Source organism: Protopterus annectens, chromosome 4.part0 (assembly GCF_019279795.1).
Source record: "Protopterus annectens isolate FY-2018-M chromosome 4.part0, PAN1.0, whole genome shotgun sequence".
Lineage (NCBI taxonomy): Eukaryota > Metazoa > Chordata > Ceratodontiformes > Protopteridae > Protopterus > Protopterus annectens.
The window spans coordinates 1768324752-1768343135 of record NC_056733.1 but is presented as its reverse complement, the minus strand read 5'-3'; the positions used below and the strand labels follow the sequence as shown (position 1 = coordinate 1768343135).

General features: G+C 38.0%; 1 protein-coding gene across 1 annotated transcript in view; it reads right to left on the bottom strand.

The window, feature by feature from the left end:
• LOC122800013 (serine/threonine-protein phosphatase 2B catalytic subunit alpha isoform-like) overlaps positions 1-18384 on the bottom strand; it is a 2229074-nt gene that overhangs the window by 357737 nt on the left and 1852953 nt on the right. Inside the window, exon 7 of the mRNA XM_044069477.1 lies at positions 14273-14350. Coding sequence (XP_043925412.1) covers positions 14273-14350 — 78 coding nt within the window. The remainder of the gene's footprint in view (positions 1-14272; positions 14351-18384) is intronic.

The following is an 18384-nucleotide window of genomic DNA, read 5'->3' as shown; positions in this document are numbered from 1 at the left end:
ATTCATATCTATGACATTTACTCCTTCCCTTGTCTAAAAATCCCACACTAGTTCTTTTATCCCCTTTACAATATTCACTGCTTGTTTTCCTTTTCATTTTCTAGTAACTGTGTTTTTTTTTGTTAGCCAACAGTATTAAACTTACTAAGGCCTTACTATGCCTAGGCAATTCATATCCTTTGTACCTGTTTAAAAGAATCAGACTTGTATAGCTAAATATTATTTAATAATTTAGTAGGTTAAGTAAATAGGCAGTTAGACAAACAGTATACAATTACTGTAAAATGTGCATTTGGAATTCTATGATCTGTATTTCATACAAAACACAATGCTGGGATATTCATACACTATGTATAACTGGATGAGCTGAAATTATTATTTTGAAGTAAGGTGGATGCCATATATACTAATATTTGAAGTTGCAGTAATAACACTTTACCACTTTAAGATACTTAACAGTGAGATCAGTTTCACAGTTCTAGTCATACCTCTCAACCTCTTAGAACAAGAAATCTGGACAAATCCATAAATAAAAGTGGGACAAAGGCCCAAAATAGGGACAATTTTTAAATATTGCTCTTACAAACTTAGACGGTTGATAGAATAACAGGTTTTGCATTAGCATGCATTTTCTGAACGGTATGAAGTCTGAAACTCAAATGTCTGTTTTAATTTCTAACTCCAATATTTAATAATTTGCTACTAATCTGCCAGAAAACCACAATTTTATAAAAAAATAGACCAAAAATGTGAGCAAAAATCTGGACAGTGTGCGAAAATCTGTACAGTTGAGAGGTACTTCCAGTCCTTCAAACTATACTAAACTGTGACACTGTCAAGATCTCCCGGTCCAGTCTTCCCATATGGCTGTAGTAACTACTGATACAGTATAAAGTCAGAAGACTAGATGCTAAAACAGCAATAGAGAACATAAACTTCATTGGTGCAGTTCAGCTGTGAATATGCTCCACTTCACCTGACCATGGGCCTGTAACTAGTTCTTCTTTTAGGGTTTTAAAGGAACCTGCCTGTTTCCAAGATTATATTCATTATGTCATTAACTGCCTTTTCTTTTCTAGGATACTAAGTGCAAATGAAAAATGACAAATGTGAATCTAGTTTTATTTTAACTGAAAATTAAAATAAAGAAGAATTTTAAAGTGTGTATGGCTGGACCTCTTATGGTCACCGTGATTGCTTGCCTAGTACTGTTCTTATGTTCCTACATAAAAACAAGAACAGTACTTGAGGAACTGTACATAGTATTTAAAAAAAATTAATTTGAAGTACTCTGCTTTTATTGTAATAATTTAAGAAGTTACTCAATGCATGTCTGGTAACATGAAATAATACTTTTTGGAAATAATAGAATAAGGATGATATAAGGTTCTGAACTCAGACACCCAAAACCCTCAAAAATGTTTGTAAATAAAGTCCTAATAAAGTATAACACAAAATCAATGAACTAGAAGTGAGTAGATGATAGCAATGCTATATTAACAGTTATCCCATGGCTGAGCTGCCAAAGTTGGATGCTTCACAGAGTTTCGATCATCACATCGTCTGGAGGTTGTTCTTCCTAGAGACTTGCACTGCTTGATTGCAGTCACCCAGCAAGGCCTAAGGCCCAAGACAACCACTGATATACGACACCAGGAAGCAAAAAGAATACATAATGAGTCATAAATAATATATACAGCTTGTATAACTGTGCTTTCTGCTTAGGTCTTTAGCTAAAGGTGGTGATCCTAACTGGTCTTACATGCTAAAACTAGAACTTTTACTGCAGAATGAAAAGCAGACAACTTGTGAATTCATCAGCGCTCTAATGAAGATCGTTGGAGACGGCTTCCTGATAGTCATACTGACAAGACAGCTCTTGTAAGTATTTGTAACATAAATTTCTTTTGTGAGCTAACATGACAAAGTGACTTCTAGAATATCAGAAATAGGGGAGCGTATAAAGCTTTGGCTTTATGCTACTCATTCTCATTTTCCTCTATATTATACAAAAGGCACTACCAGAGAGTCATTTCTCCAGCCATTAAGAGATAAAAGAAACAGCACAACAGTAGAGAATGTATACAGCTCAAATTCCCCTGAATGCAGTCCCCAAGGATGTTACCAGAGGGACTGGCTTTGCACTGTCATTTAATGGACAGGCATGAACTCAGCTGCTAATTGAGGAGTAGATGGTGTTTTGCAAGTCCCACAAGGATACTCAGGCTTACTGGAGGAGGGTGTGACTGATATCTGATCTTCTGCTCCTTCACCCCTGCTGATGTTCTGGCAGTGGCTAGTGATTATGTCAGGTACATGCCTGCCATTCACTACATTGGGCACTCTCAACTGCCACCATTTTGAGTGAATTCAGGTATGCTTCAAACAACTCTCTCATCCATCTATGGATGGCCAGGACAGCATGCTGGAACTCACGGCCACTTGACATTGTGGTCCCCACACAGGCACTATGAACAGTAGTGGGTTGGGTCTTTGATCAAGATCTGGTGGCTGCAAATACATTTAGAAGGCTGAACATCTTTAGTGGGAACATTTACAATATGAACCCGGGGATTAAGATACAAACTGTGAGTGGTATTAAAGAACTGAGTAGTACAGGAGTGAATCATGGTTTCCTAACTAGACATATACCACATGGGGTCTGCTTATTTTCTAAGCATAGCGGCAAAACAGATATAAACAGCCAAGCTGTTGAAAGCAGATTATGAAATTTCAACAGCTGTCCATTGCATCAGGTCTTTGAAATCAGGTCTAATTTTCATGAATTATCCGGATTAAAGACACCTAGTCCAACACAGGTCCAAAAGAGCGCATTGTCACCAGTTGTCTATTGAATCTGTGCAACTACCAAGGCTGCAGCAAAAAAGGTACTAGATAACCTGGCCAAAACATAGCTTATGAATGGGAGCAGTGCATTCAACAACCTTCAGAGACAACATTAAAGTCTAACTCTGTGTCCCTCAAACATCTACCTCACGGCATCCTCTGTCATAGAAGTGCCACGCTTGGAATGAAAGATGGTAGAGGAAAAATGTATCTCATATCTAATCCAGCAGATTTGTCTCATTTTTGGGTATTGATGAGTGTTTTGGAATGTGACCTGGACTAAGAAGAAGCAAAATGAGTGTGATACAAACAGAGCTGCCTGTAGTTATCTTAGGAGTGAGCTCAAGAAAGTAATCAGATAATTTACACCAATGTGACTGAATAAAAACACTCTGCATTGATGTGAAACCCCTTGAAGTTTCTGGAAACACCTCTCTGTCAACAAATTCATGTGAACCAGAGGGCTCTGCCAATGACTTCACTATACTGTCAGAATGCATTTAGAAAAACATTCTCAAATGCACCCACCTATCTGGTCATAAACAAGATCTTGTTATTTACTATACATGGCTGAAACAGCAAACTCTGTAAGTTCCCTTTATAAAGTTACAGCAACACAAGTGCAGAAACTGACAAAACTCTTAATAAGTGGCAGTCATGGTCCACGGATTAATTTCTATCCATGGTTTATTCAGCTTCATGTCAGAATTCTTTATATGCTACTTGCATACATATTCAACCTGATGGAGCAACTACTTACTAAGAGTGGAAAAAGTAATCCATGTCCACGTGAAACAAAGGGCAGCTGTCACATCATAATGCAGGCCCATGTCCCTGTGTTACAAAGTGGAGCTGTCACATCACAATGCAGGCCTATGTCCCTGTGATAAAAGGTGGAGCTGTCACATCACAATGCAGGTCTATGTCCCTGTGATAAAAAGTGAAGCTATCACATCACAATTACAGGCCCATGTCCCTGTGATATAAGGTGGAGGTGTCATATCACAATGCAGGCCCATGTCCCTGTGATGCAAGGTGGAGCTGTCATGCCACAATGTAGGCCCTTGTCCTTGTGATACAAAGTGCGGCTGCCACACTACAATCCAGGTCAATTTTCCTCTGCTCATCTCTTACTAAATGCATGGACAGGCAGTCTTCTGAACAAATATCAGATTATCTAATCACTTGTCAGCAAGGATTTGTAGAACTGACACCATTTTATGAAATGTGTACAGAGAAGTCTTTTTGTTACAATTGTTATTACAGAATTTCATATGATCAAAAAAATGCTTCTCCATCTTCTTTAAAGTCTAGTCTTCACTGAAGACCCTTCAAAATTGTTTACAGGTCAGCTTAGTAATAGTTTACAATGTAAACACAGGTATGGCTTTCTTCAGACACTCGTAATTTGCACCTAGTGTATTCCAAGGCTTATTCCTCAGCCTGTTACATTTTTCTTTTTATCAATTCCCTAGAGCAGGAGCTATCTAAATTGTTAACTTGATCTTACACGGTCAATCTGGTAGGGGGAAAATCTGTTCGTTTTACCCCCAAGTTCCTTAGCTATAATGTCAATAATTTGTTTTGGGTATCCCATAGCTAAAAGCATTGCTTTTAACATATCTAATTGTTCAAAAAAATAACTGATCTTCTGACACTAATCATGACAATTTTACAATCTGCCCTTTCATGATAAATATGTTAGATTTCCCCCCAATTTTTAGTCAACAATTGAATAAAAATGACAAGAACAAAACTAAGAATGGGTGTGCCCTTGATCAAGCTATGGTTTTAAACTGTTCCACCTATTACCAACATACAAGGGATACAATAAAAAAATTGGATATTTTTAACCTCTGACATAATGAGATGGTGGGAAATGAACCAAGAATTATTGTTTAAAAGAGATATTAACATTAAACGTGGTATTGAAAGGCACAATGACAAAAAAGTTGCTAGAGAAAAAAGGCCAAAGGTTATACCTAAATGCAGTCATTGTAAGCGATGTAAATAATATAAATGAAAGGCCATATATTACTATTTCTGATTATCCGAGAGGTAATCAAGACTGCGATTCTGAAGAGGTTCAGTACGCCGCGAAGTGTCACACCTTCAAAGCATTTTATGTGGGCAAAACTGAAGAACGTTTACAGCACATCATTTATAAACATCTTTACATACTGAAAAGAGACAATTCTGGAAATGCCTTATTTCAGCATTATAAAACCTGTAGGAATTTTAAAAAGTTTTTTTTTTCATACTTAGAAGACATAACAAAATTTCAGAGTCAGAGACTAGTTAAATAAAAAAACTGAACATAGGGAATAAATATGGCAGTTGTGGTTGAAAATATGCAGTTGTGGTTGAATGCTACAAGGAATCCAGACATCAGTAATTATACTTCAAGCATTAGTGTGTTAAAAATGAGAGCAGCCAAATTATGAAATTGTAAGTTGCTTGTGGTTCTATACTATATGTGATTGGAATGGGTATGACTGCAGTTTTTTTTTTAACAATTTAGGTCATTTACCACATGATACCAATAAGTGTCAGCTGTTTGTTTTTCATTTTGAAGAAGTCCTGCATTAATATTGAGACAAAAGTGTTAAATTAAACCTTTTATACTGGAGTGAGGTTTGGATTTGGCGACTGTTCTATTGTTTTGATAAATTTATTTCTTTTAGTATTAGTCCTTTCTTTTCTCCATAACTCCTTGTCAGATCTAAACTTGACATCAGCTGACACCACCTAGTACTATACTATTTAAGAATTTATTTATCTACAGATTTGAAATAATCAGTGCCAATTAATTTTGTAGCCATCTTTGCACTATTATAGTAACAAATTAGTGGTTTCATCTTCTCATTCTTACTGAGCAAGAATTAACAAGACATTAAAATAGGCTTGATGCCAAAGATGTTTTATGTACTTTATGCAGTTTAGAGATTTAGAGTAAACAACTATCTAAACTCTTGTACCCTAACAGATCTAGGATAGCACTCCAACATCATTTACATCCAATGGAAATGGAAGTCTGGCATTTTAAAACATTTAGTTATATTCTTGTATGTCAGATTTAAGAAGAAAGTTATGTTGATTACACTATAGTTACAGCTCTCCCTGGAAACATATTTAAGCCCGTGAAATCTCATAAGAAATGTTGAAGGACAAAGGGATGACTTCACTTCATACAACAAATATATTTAGTAAGGTCATTTCAAACTTAATTCAAAGACTTTTAATGGGTTTAGCCACATCAGTAGCTTAAAGCTTATCCATCATAACTTAAAGCTCCTCTCTTGGCAGATCAAAGACAATCTCAACCAAATGCTAATAAAATGATACATTTTAAATCTATTCATCATGGACCCTTTTTAGTCACAACCTAGGCCAAAAGGGCAAGGGTATACACAATGTATAGGGACTGTTTATAGTAGATGATCAACCAACATGTTTTTGGGAGGAAACCATAATATGCAGAAGAAACCCATGCAGATTCTAGGGGAGCATACAAACCACACAGGCAGTTACTGAAGGTCAAGATGGAACACCTGACCTTAGAAATGTGAGACAGAGATCTTAACCACTGAGCTACACTGCTTGTCTCTTAATTTAGTATATTAAAAAACCCAACACTACAACCTGTGAGAGATGCACTTATCTAGCCAAACTGGAGGTAAAGCTCTCTCCAACCAAGACTGAACTTGACAGTCATGAGGAGAAGGTAAACATTTGCAACACACCACACATCACGTAGTCTCACTAAATCTACACCACCAAAATCCACAGATAGTAGAACAAAAACATTCGTGGAGGCTCTCAATAATAATCTGTCTAAGTTACAGAGACCTCCAAAGCAGAAACGCAAGCAACCTCCATCCCCCAACACAACCCAAATGACACATAGCCCACAGACTCAGTGTGCCACTCAACCACAGCCAATAAGGCAAAACAACGTATCCAACACACTAGTCATAGGTGACTCTATAGTCAGGCACACTAATGTCCCATTCACCAGGCTAAACAAGGAGAAGGTTACTGTCTGCTGCCTGTCGGGTGCCAGGATCCGCCACATAACCCATGCACTAAGGTCACTCCACAACAAGTACAAATATGACTCTGTCATTGTCCATGTTGGTGTGAATGACCTGAGACATACCTCCCTGGACTACATGAAAAGAGACATGGAAGACCTCTCCGATCTTGTAGCCCAGGCAGGTATGACCCTAGCCCTGAGTAGCATTCTGCCATTGCCCAGAATTATACCGCAGTACAAGGACAAAATGATTGACTTCAACAATTGGCTAAGCTTCTGGTGTCATTCTAAGGAGATACAGTATCTGTCTGCTTGGGATGACAAGGTCGACAGACCATGATGCTTTGCCACAGACGGCCTGCACCTGTCACCCCTGGAATTCTGGATACTGGTTAAGGCTCTTGCTGCCCCTATAGTGCCTTTTTTAGGCAGGGTTCAAATAACAAATTCACCACCATAACAGGAACAGGCAAGCAAAAACTGAGGGTAATTCTACTCAATGCTAGAAGTCTAAATCTCAAAATGCACTCACTCGAGGCACTCCTTAAAATGGAGAACATTGATATCTGTGCAGTGACTGAGACCTGGTTCAAGGCTCCAGAGAGCACCCCTGCAATACTAGGCTATACCTCATACCACACTTTTCGGCCATGTAACCTGGACCAAAACACCAAAGGCGGAGGTGTGCCCATATTCATTAAGGATATCCACACCTCCAGGCTAGTTGCTCAGCATAATGCAGCCGAGGTTATCCAAGTGCAAATAACTCTGGGCAAAACTGCAATCGAAATTGTAGCTTGCTACAGATTCCCCACCATGCCCCAGGATTCCCACTCCTCTTTTCTTGATGTACTGGAAAATATTAGGGTTCAACCAGACACCCTAATAATGGGCGACTTCAACTACCCCACCATTAACTGGGAAAACTACTCGTGTACCAAATCCTTAGCTCAACGCTTTCTGGAATTCATAAACTCCAATGCTCTAGCTCAACTTATCCACATCCCCACCAGGGGCAACAATATCCTAGACCTAGTCATTATCAACATGAGTGACCGGTGTTCCACACCTGAAGTCAACTCCTTGTTGGTCCGATCCGACCATAAGCTAATCACCCTAGATATCCAAATCCCACCCCCACTGCCCATTAAGGAAACCACAGTAAAAAATTCTCCAAAGCCAACTTCATGGTTCTTAAGACAGAAGTGGTGAACTTCATGATACCCATGCAGATGGACAATACAGTTACAACTGCTGAATCCTACACAAATGCACTCTATAAGCACTTACACGAGTGCATGGATCGTGCTATCCCAAACAGAACCAAGATGCTATCCCCCAAAAAAGGAAGCCAATCTGGTGGTCCCCTGCCATAAACAAACTGTACAACAGAAGGAAGAAGCTGAGATCCCTTATAAGATCCTCCAAAGCTAGCTGCAAAAACAAAATCGCCACTAATTCCAAGGACAACCACAAAGCATTCTATAGCTATGTCAAGAATCTCGATAGCAACACCCAGATCTGCTCTGAGTTACAGCACAAAGGCACGAAAATTACAGAACCAACTAATATTGCCAACATCCTGGCAGATAGGTTCAGTGCTAACTTTACCCCCCTCTCACCCCCTAAAGGGCCCATATCTATACAGGAAGAATGCAGAGTCCCTGTAATCACAACTACATACGCAGGTAAAAGCTGCACTCTCTAAAGCCAAAAACACAGCATCCATGGGACCGGACAACATCCCAGGCTGCGTTTTACATGAACTTCAGAACAAACTGGCTCCCCACTTAAGCACCATGTTCAACAATAGCCTCACATCAGGCTTTGTGCCCACTGAATGGCGCACAGCAACAGTTATCCCACTTCACAAATCCACAACGGGGGAACCACCACTGATCCCGAGAACTATCGACCTATTAGCCTGACGAGCCTGGTCTGCAAGGCCATAGAACGTATCATCATGGAACTCATAAACAAAGACATTGGTAACCTCCAAACTCTGGATCCCACCCAGTACGTGTTTGTGAAAAGCAGATCATGCCTCCTGAACTTGATTGACTTCTTTGAGGCAGTCACCAAAGCCGTGGATGAGGGTAAAGGTGGTTCACACAGCCTATCTTGACCTTGCAAAGGCTTTCGACACCATCCCCCATTCTGGAATTATAGCTAAACTTACTAAACTAGGCATAAATCCCTTCGTCACAAGATGGGTTGCCAAATGGCTCACTGACAGAACCCACACTGTAAAAGTTGCAGACTCCAAATCTGACCTCAAAGCAGTGACAAGTGGAGTACCACAGGGTTCCATTCTGGGACCGCTCCTGTTTGGTATCTACTTCTCTGAAGTACAGGCTAACACAGAAGGCCTCTGGCTAATGAAGTTCGGAGATGACTGCAAACTAGGAGCCATAGTCAAGTCCCCAAATGATGTGGACATCCTATAGAAGGGCCTCACTGAGACAAATGCTTGGTGTCAGAGCCATGGCCTCAAGCTCAATGCCAAAAAGTGCAGTGTCATCCCCTTTGGTAAAAACACTGTACCCATGCACTACCACATAGGCAGCAATCTACTTAACACCGAATGCATGATAAGAGACCTTGGGACCCAGGTGGACAGTAGTCTCTCCTTTGATAGTCACATCGCCACAGTAGTCAGGAAGTCCTTCTACGTGGCACACCTCACCATAAAAAGGTTCTCATCCAGGAAAAAAGAGGTCATTGTTCCCTTCTACTCGACACTCATTATACCCATTATAGAGTACAATGCCCCTTTTGGAATGTACCTCACAAGACATCTGCAGCAGCTGGAAAGGCCACAGAAGTACCTCACAAAGAGGATTACTGGCCTCAAACAAATGCCCTACACTGACCGCCTCAAAAAACTCCAGCTTTACTCCTTAGCATAACACCTACTCCGAGGTGATCTCTGCCTAACATATAAAGCTATGTCAAACCCAGAGCTGTTGGACATGCTACACCTAAAGAAATCCCAATCCCTCCGAGCTACACGCTCTAGGGAGCTAAACCTTGTCACCACAATAAACAGGACATGCTGGAGGGATAGATTCCTGTCCCAGAGACTTCCCATACTCTGGAACAGGCTACCCATCTATGTCAAGCAAAGTTCTTCATTAGCACTCTTCAAGAAAAATCTTGATGAGTGGATGGGAAATAGGAAATACACCCCGGGGATCACTTCTGTGTCTCTGCTCGACGGTGGCACAGGAAAATAACTTTCTTGGGTGGCGTAATCCAGGGAACCTTGTTGGCTAGGCTTACGTAGGCCCTTGGGCCGATAGCCTAGTACCTACCTATGAACCTAAGAATGTATAAGACATGTCATCATACATAAAACTGTATCTGAGATATTATCTTTGCTGATCACAATTCAAAGAGGCTCATATAGCTCAAAAATATTCTATAACATACAAACTCTTGAAAGAGATCTTGAAAAGAATACCTCTGCTCAGTTTAGGAAATGTACAAAGAGAAACCTTGATAAATTATGGATGAAGGCAGCATGTTATTAATAGTTTATTTCATAAAATGTTTTCTCCTTATGAATAGGTAAGGTAGCAGTGTCAGTGGTACAACAGGTAACTCACTCACGTTTGGTGCAGAAGACTGTGGGTTCTATTCCTACACCATGTAGATTGATTGCTGACACTGTAATGTAACATGAGGGGAAGTGCTGCACTCCTGGGTTTGCTGTCCTATGGATGAGACATTAAACTGAGGCCTCATCTGCCTGAGTTGGTGGTAGCTCATGGGGATGCAAAAAGATACGATGGTACCTGCCAAAAGGAGAAGGGATGTTCCCCTTACTCTCCTCTCTAACCATATTTCCCCCTAATTGTATAAATACCCTCTCAGGTCTTCCCCTAACAGAGGTCAGCAGCCTAGTGGAAATGACCTGGCCAACAAAAGATAAATACAAATAAAACATTGACATACATTAGATGGGATTTTTACAATGAGACAAAAATAAACGGTCCTGGCGGTCCTCCAGAAATCCAAACGATCACCAAATCTTCAAAGAACTCAGAAATAATACCAAAAAAGCTATACTTGCAGATAAAAAAAATTATTACCTTGAACTACAACAATCAACCAAAAAAGAACCAAAAAAGTTTTGGTCTACTATCAATAATCTTCTTACCCCAGGCAAAGTAGTTACACCAAACCCACAAAACTTAGACCCTGATAACCCCTCTTTAATAGCCAATAACTTCAACACCTTCTTTACTACTTCCATACAAAATCTAGCTAACCACTTAACCCCTGATTCCTCCCAACTGCTCTTAAATAACAGTAACAACTGCCTTCCACTCCTGCAACTTCAACCCATACCTACCTCCTACATACAATCTCTTTTACAAAAACTTAAATCTACTACACCCTCAGCTGATAACCTTCCAGCTGAATTTCTTCAAATAGCAGCCAAAGCTATCGCCTACCCTGTCTCCATCCTCATAAACAGATCCATAAAAGAAAGTACTTTTCCCACAATCTGGAAAATATCTCATATCATACCCCTACACAAAGGAGGCAAATCCACAGACCTTTCAAACTTTCGTCCTATAGCACTACTATCTCCACTAGCTAAAATCATGGAAAAATGCATACACAAACAACTACTTAACCATCTCCTTCAAAACAACCTACTTGCAAATACTCAACATGGATTTAGACCTTCACATAGTACTACCACTGCTCTACTTTCCTTTTCCAACACCATCAACTGTAATCGTAACAACAACAAACTAACCTCTTCTCTTTTCCTAGACCTGTCAAAAGCCTTCGACATGGTCAACCACACACTTCTACTACACATATTAAAATCCCTTGCTTTGGATACCTCCTCCTTAACCTGGTTCTCTTCTTATCTCGAAAACCGACAACAAGCAATACTCTGGAAAAATTGTCTATCTTCCCTACTACCTATCTCTTTAGAAGTCCCACAAGGATCCATACTAGGCCCACTCTTATTCTCTATCTTTATTAATGACCTCCAAGCATCTATCCAAAACACTACATGTATACAATATGCAGATGATTCCACCATTATTTGCACAGCCTCCACTCAATCTGAACTCCACTCACTCACACAAGCTACCTTTTCTATCGTCGAACACTGGTTCTCAAAAAGATGTCTTCTCCTCAATCCCAAGAAAACAAAACTACTACTTTTCTCACCTACACACAAATCTACACAACTTAACTTCTCTATTACTGCAGGTGATAACTCCCTCATCTCCCCAGACTTATCAACTAAACTACTTGGTGTTACTATTGACAATAATCTTAGCTATGATTACCATATCAACAACACCATAAAAGCAGTTAATAAAAAAATTGGCTCACTATACAGAATCAAACCCTACCTTACACCTGAAGCACGGACCACCTTAGCACAAACACATCTCATCTCGACCCTATTGTATGCCTCCTCTATTTACACTAACCTCTCAAAAGTAACCTGAAGAAACTTACGACATCCTACCACAATATAGCTCGCTTTGCCACAGCATCCCAGTATAGAACACACCACTGTCTAAACTTAAAACACTTACACTGGTTGGAACTTCCCAACAAGATTATATATCAACAACTCCTAATAACACATAACATATTATATCAACCATCTAAAACACCTGCTCTCACTAATCTTCTGAGCCCTTATAATAACCTGAAACAACTACGTTCTGCAGAAAAGCTTCAAGTCAAAACAACTCGAATCACCAATTCTGCAGGTAACTGCCTTTCTCCCAACGCAGTCGGCAAAATATGGAATAACCTCCCCTCACACATTACCTCTATAGGCTCCTTTGATCTTTTTAAAAAACAAATCCTTGCACATCTTAAAAACTTCTTGTACCAATCCCGACTGAGAAACCTAACACCTTCTACTATCATACTTCCTTACTTCTCAACTGCAATCCTTCTCTGTGTTCTCAAACATCCTAATGACTTTACAGTTTCTACTGTTCTCAAAAAAAAAAAAAAAAAAAAAAAAATTATATATTGTATATACACTAATATGTATGCAATGATCTGAATGGAGTGTAGTTCTAGATATAATTAATGTCTCTTGCAATACGTAAATAGTATTTTATGTGTTCTATTTTTCTTGATCTAGACTAATAACTATCCATGGTAACTTAATATCTGTTAAAGGAACTCATAGTAAATCTTCAATTTTGTATAACCTTTGTTTTAATTCTGTGGAGCTTTTCTCCCCGGGCCTCCACTGAAAATGGAAATTATCCAGCTGGACTAGCCCGGTCAACAAATGTAAAATAAATAAAATAAATAAAATAAACATATCTGAGAATTGATAATCAGCACAGAAATGGAATGGAGGATACACTGTCAGTGATTAAGGATGGGATTCAGCCAGCAGTACTTAGGATTACTTTTATTCAGTTTAACAAGACATACAGCAATAGTATTTCAGGTCACTGAGTGTGAGAAGGGAAAATACTGCAAATAGAGTGCTGCTACTTTGTACATTCAGTGCCAACAGATAAGGCATTAAAGTGTGCAGCAGATGCTCTGAGATTACAACCTTAAGATTCAGTGTCCTTGGCTGACCAGTGAGATGACAGAATGACATACTGCCATCGAAGGACAATGAACCAGTTAAACACAGGACAGGATAATCTTCTGTCAGAATGCAGGCTGGTGAAGGCAGTTCATGGAGGGAAAAGCAGCAGCAGTTAACCTGTTCTCCCCAAGGCGGGGCAGGGGCAGGTCATCACTTGAGTTTTGTGGCAGAAGGCTACGTAAGTGAAGAAAAAAGAACCGTTTGCAAAGACAATTTAATGTCAGCTGCCCACTGTATCATCAGCACCAGTAGGTAAAAGTTCCACAAATGGATAATGCAATGTTAGCACAAGAATCCATGATCCCTCATTCGTAGAGAAGGACTTTAACTTCAAAATGATCTGTTAAATATTAGTGTTGTAGGTGTTCCCAGTGTATGCTAGTATAAAACGTGACAATACAGCATGACTAACAAGCAGCATACATGCTAAATCATAAAAAATACAGTATATTTTCTTCATCAAAGTACTGGAACACTGTGCTACTAATGCTACAACTATTTTTTTGCCAGTGGATGATGGTCACTGCAAAAAACCCAGAGCAACAAATAAATATTTTACATCTAACTATGCTTGTAAATGTTTAACATGGTATAAACTCTTTCCAAACGCATTTCTACAATACCTTGCTGCAGCTGAATGTGTGGCATGGTGTCTTCTGTACACTGTAATTAACTCTGTATCAGAATGTACAGCTGAGTAGTACTGAGCAGTGCCAACGGTACCAGGTACTAACAAACTATTGTGAGTAAACATTCCTGAAAAGGTGAAAGTTACTTACCCAGCGTCTTGTGCTTCATGAGCCCGGATAACAGACAACAAGTTATTGTTCTGAAGGAACTCACAAACCGCAGGATAACTGAAAGACAGAAAACAGGCTGTATAATTAGCCTAGGCATGTCATTGTTTATTACATTGCTCTAAATGTGCTCATCACCTTTATGCAGATAATGTAAAGACTGTGTAACAGTATCAGTTTCATATATGTGCGCATGTGCATCAGTTTCATATATGTGTGCATGTGCGTACACTATGTAAGCAGTCCACTTCAAAGGCTGGGTCTACTGTAAACTACGTTGTACCCTTTGAGTCACAACGCTAGGCTGAACTGTAATTTCCAACATTTTGTATGTCATGTTGCTGTTAATGCATGTCTAAAAAGGAAACTGTCTAAAAGAACCGTAAAAAAATGACATTTTAATACAATGAACACTGCTTAACCTGAGTAGGTTTGCTTCCTTGTTTATCAACCCTGCCATCAACCGTATTACAGAGCCTTTTAATCAAGAATTTTGATTTACTTACTATTTACTCAGTACGTGCAGAAAATTAGTCTACAAAAAAATGCACATTTTAGAAATGTTGACACCATAAACATCTTTAAATGAAATATATCTATTCTTTACCTCATTATGGATGCACTTTCTAGGATTTGTATCAATCAGTTTTTGCAGTCTCAGTGCAGACATCATCCATGTCTAGTGAGATCACCTCTGGAGCCATGGTCACAGGAAGGAGAGTTTTGGAATTTGCACTAAAATAACAACTCAAACCCCCCCCCCCCCCAAAATAAAATAAAAATAGCTCTTGAGCCTTCCTTTAGTTTACCGAGTAGCCCCTTTTCTCTTTTGCAGTTTTTTACCATTTTTGACTGGAAACACATGCCAAAATTGTTACAAGACATCAAATAAATGCAACAAATGACATTTTTCTTTCAGGTCAAATGATTTTTATTTTCTCAATTAGAAAATGTATTGTGACATAACTGTATAAAATTACCTGTGAAGCAAGGAAGAGATATTTTAATTATTTTTCACAGTAGCATAAAAACATGATGTATCGATAGTGAATGCATACAGCATGATAATACCCGGTCTGCACAGTCAAAACTTGGTCGATTACACTTTAAAAGACCAAAAGGGTTTCCAGTGAAATTATTTTACATGACTGATAAATCATTCCACACATACAGGAGGGATGTACCCCCCCCCCATATCTACCTGCCTTACTAAAATAACTACATCCAAGGTCAACACACCTCTGGGCTAAGTTATAAATCATGTGATTGGAAGCCTATACAGTTAGGTGGATGAAATCAAATAGACTTCAGCTAACCAGCCCACAGCCCATGACCTAATAACCTAGTATCATACTTGAACACTGTCACAGTTAAGGAAGTGTTTTATGTGATGAATATAATCAAATTTAGTAGTTTTAATAAATTTATCAGAAGCTTGCATCACTTTTCCTTTTTTCTTCAGGCCTCAATCATAACTCTTTAATGTCTTTGTCCAAGAATTCTGGACAAAGCCAAAAATAATAGGGAGACAAAAGCCCACAGTCGGGAACAATTTTTAAATATCACTGTAATTTACTAAAAAAAGTTACTAGAACACCAAGTCTTGTTTCAAAATACATTTTCTGAACAATAAGAAATATGAAACCCAAATCTCTGCTATTACTGACTGACTGTAATCCTTAGTAATTTTCTAGAAAATCAAACATTTTCTGATGGACGAGGCCAAAATATGAGGAAAGATCAGGCACATGCTGAAATAAAGGGGGCAGTTGAAAGGTATGGTCCTCATTAATGTGGCATCTGTCACTTTCACATGCTACACCTTATAAGGTGGGTCAAATGGCTACACTGTCGCTATAAAGCTTGGTGGTCAGGACAACAGGGCTTTCAATTACAGCATACGCTTATGAAGCCCAAGTGAGTATTAGAGGTATGTGTTGCTTTTAAAGGTCAAATATAAGTTATGACTGTTCATAATGTTTTATATGACATAGTCACAACTAAGTTAACTATTCTGCACAGCTGCTGTTGACATAGACTGAGGATGACTTAGAACTTGTGTGACAAATAACAACCATGCAGCAGACTGAGTTACAAAATAAGGCAAAAAAAAAGCTAAATAGCATTACTAGTAGGTGGAAAATATGATAAAGACATAAATTCTATACCTGTGAAGTCGAGAATGCCTATCACTTATGTTAAACGTTTTTGCAATTAATTATGCTGTATTGGAAAAGTAAACTATTCTGACTCACAGCAACCATGGAATGGGCCATTCTTAGGTAAAAGTGTCCCATTAGAAGTGTAGAGGAATCTCAGCATCACAAAAGCAGATTTTGTACTTTCTTCTGTTTCTGATGCTGATGTTGTGATTGTGATCAGATTTTGGGGGGGGGGGGCGCAGGTCAGTTGTTGACTACTGACATGCAGTCAATCATTCAAATGTTTGGGATTTAACTCGTGAGTGTAACATTAGTTGCTGACATACTTGAAACACGAGGCACAGTGCAACAAAAACCAATAAACAATAAAACACTGTGGAGAGGGCACCGGACAGCCGAGATGTTTTAAACAGATTTATTCCAAAGTTAAACGTTAAGACAGATCACCACGTTTTTCGTCAAAGTAACTGCGAGACTTCGTCAGACAAAAGCATAATTTAATTAACACATATATATATATATATATATATATATATATATATATATATATATATATATATATATATATGCTGACAAATTTTAAATTAACCAATAAAAAACTGTTTAAACCATCCTCATAAATATGAATGTGAATAGGAAACAAACAATCTCAAAAACTCATTCAACAATTTAAATACTTTAAATACATCCCTATTATTATGTATACGATATGTAGTGCATTAAAAACGTTTAAAAATAATTTATTTATTTATATATAATATTTGTAGTGTTAAAACAACATTCAGCCAAGAAACACGGGTGACTTTTCATTAGTGGAACAATACTCCCATCTAGTGGTCAAAATGGTGTATATACCTATGGTTCATCTTTTATACTGAAATCGAAGAGAAACATGAAATAGATAAAAATGTAGATAAAAACGTGTGTGTATGAAATCTTGTATATGTAGAAATAAATGGATGAGGAAACTTTATATTTATATTTGTATTCACATATAAATGTAAATAGCACCTAAAATACCTCAATAAGTAATATGTAATATATTGTATGTATGAATCAAAGTAATAAATATATAATGAAAATGATGAATATAAAACCTAAAATGTATAAATATAAGTATATAAATAAATATATAAATATAAACATGTACCATTAATTTAAAACACCACTAATGTAATAAATAGTATACCCACAAATAATAATTACTATAAATATAAATGTATATGAAAATGTTAATAAAAATGTTAAAAATTGTATTTAAAAATGTATATATATATATATATATATATATATATATACAATCATGTGTAAATATATATATGTATATACATATATCACCTGTGGTGATATTGTTACAATTTTGCTGCCCTTAATTTCAAAACTGGGGCGAGTGAGATGTAGTCATTTAAACCTGGGAATTTATTAGCCTCCAAAACAATTTGCCAATATAATTCCCGGTATTCAATGTGAGTCTCCCACAAACCACCTCTCTCGTCCTTCTGAATTTCTTCTAAAATAAAGAATTTGTACTTAGCTAAGGGGCAGGTGTTCATGTGTTTGTATAATGCATTACATTCTTTCTTGTTTTTAATGTCATTCAAATGTTCGTAAATTCTTCTTATATTCCTCTCCATCTTCCCTATGTTAAAGGCCGAACATATTTCACATATCGCAATGTATACTACTCCAAAAGAATTACAATTACTATATACTTTACCAATAATCTCTCTTTCCCTTGCTTCAATGAAAATGCTATGTGAATTGATCATAGATGAACATTGCATACACATACCACATGAATAAGTGCCCCCTATTCTTCTGCTTTTCTTCTTCACTTTGTGTTGAACTGTCAACCAGTCTTTGATGTTACGTCCCCTCCTAAAAATAATATTAAAAGAATCTTTTGATTTGTATAAATTGAGGTCGGTGATG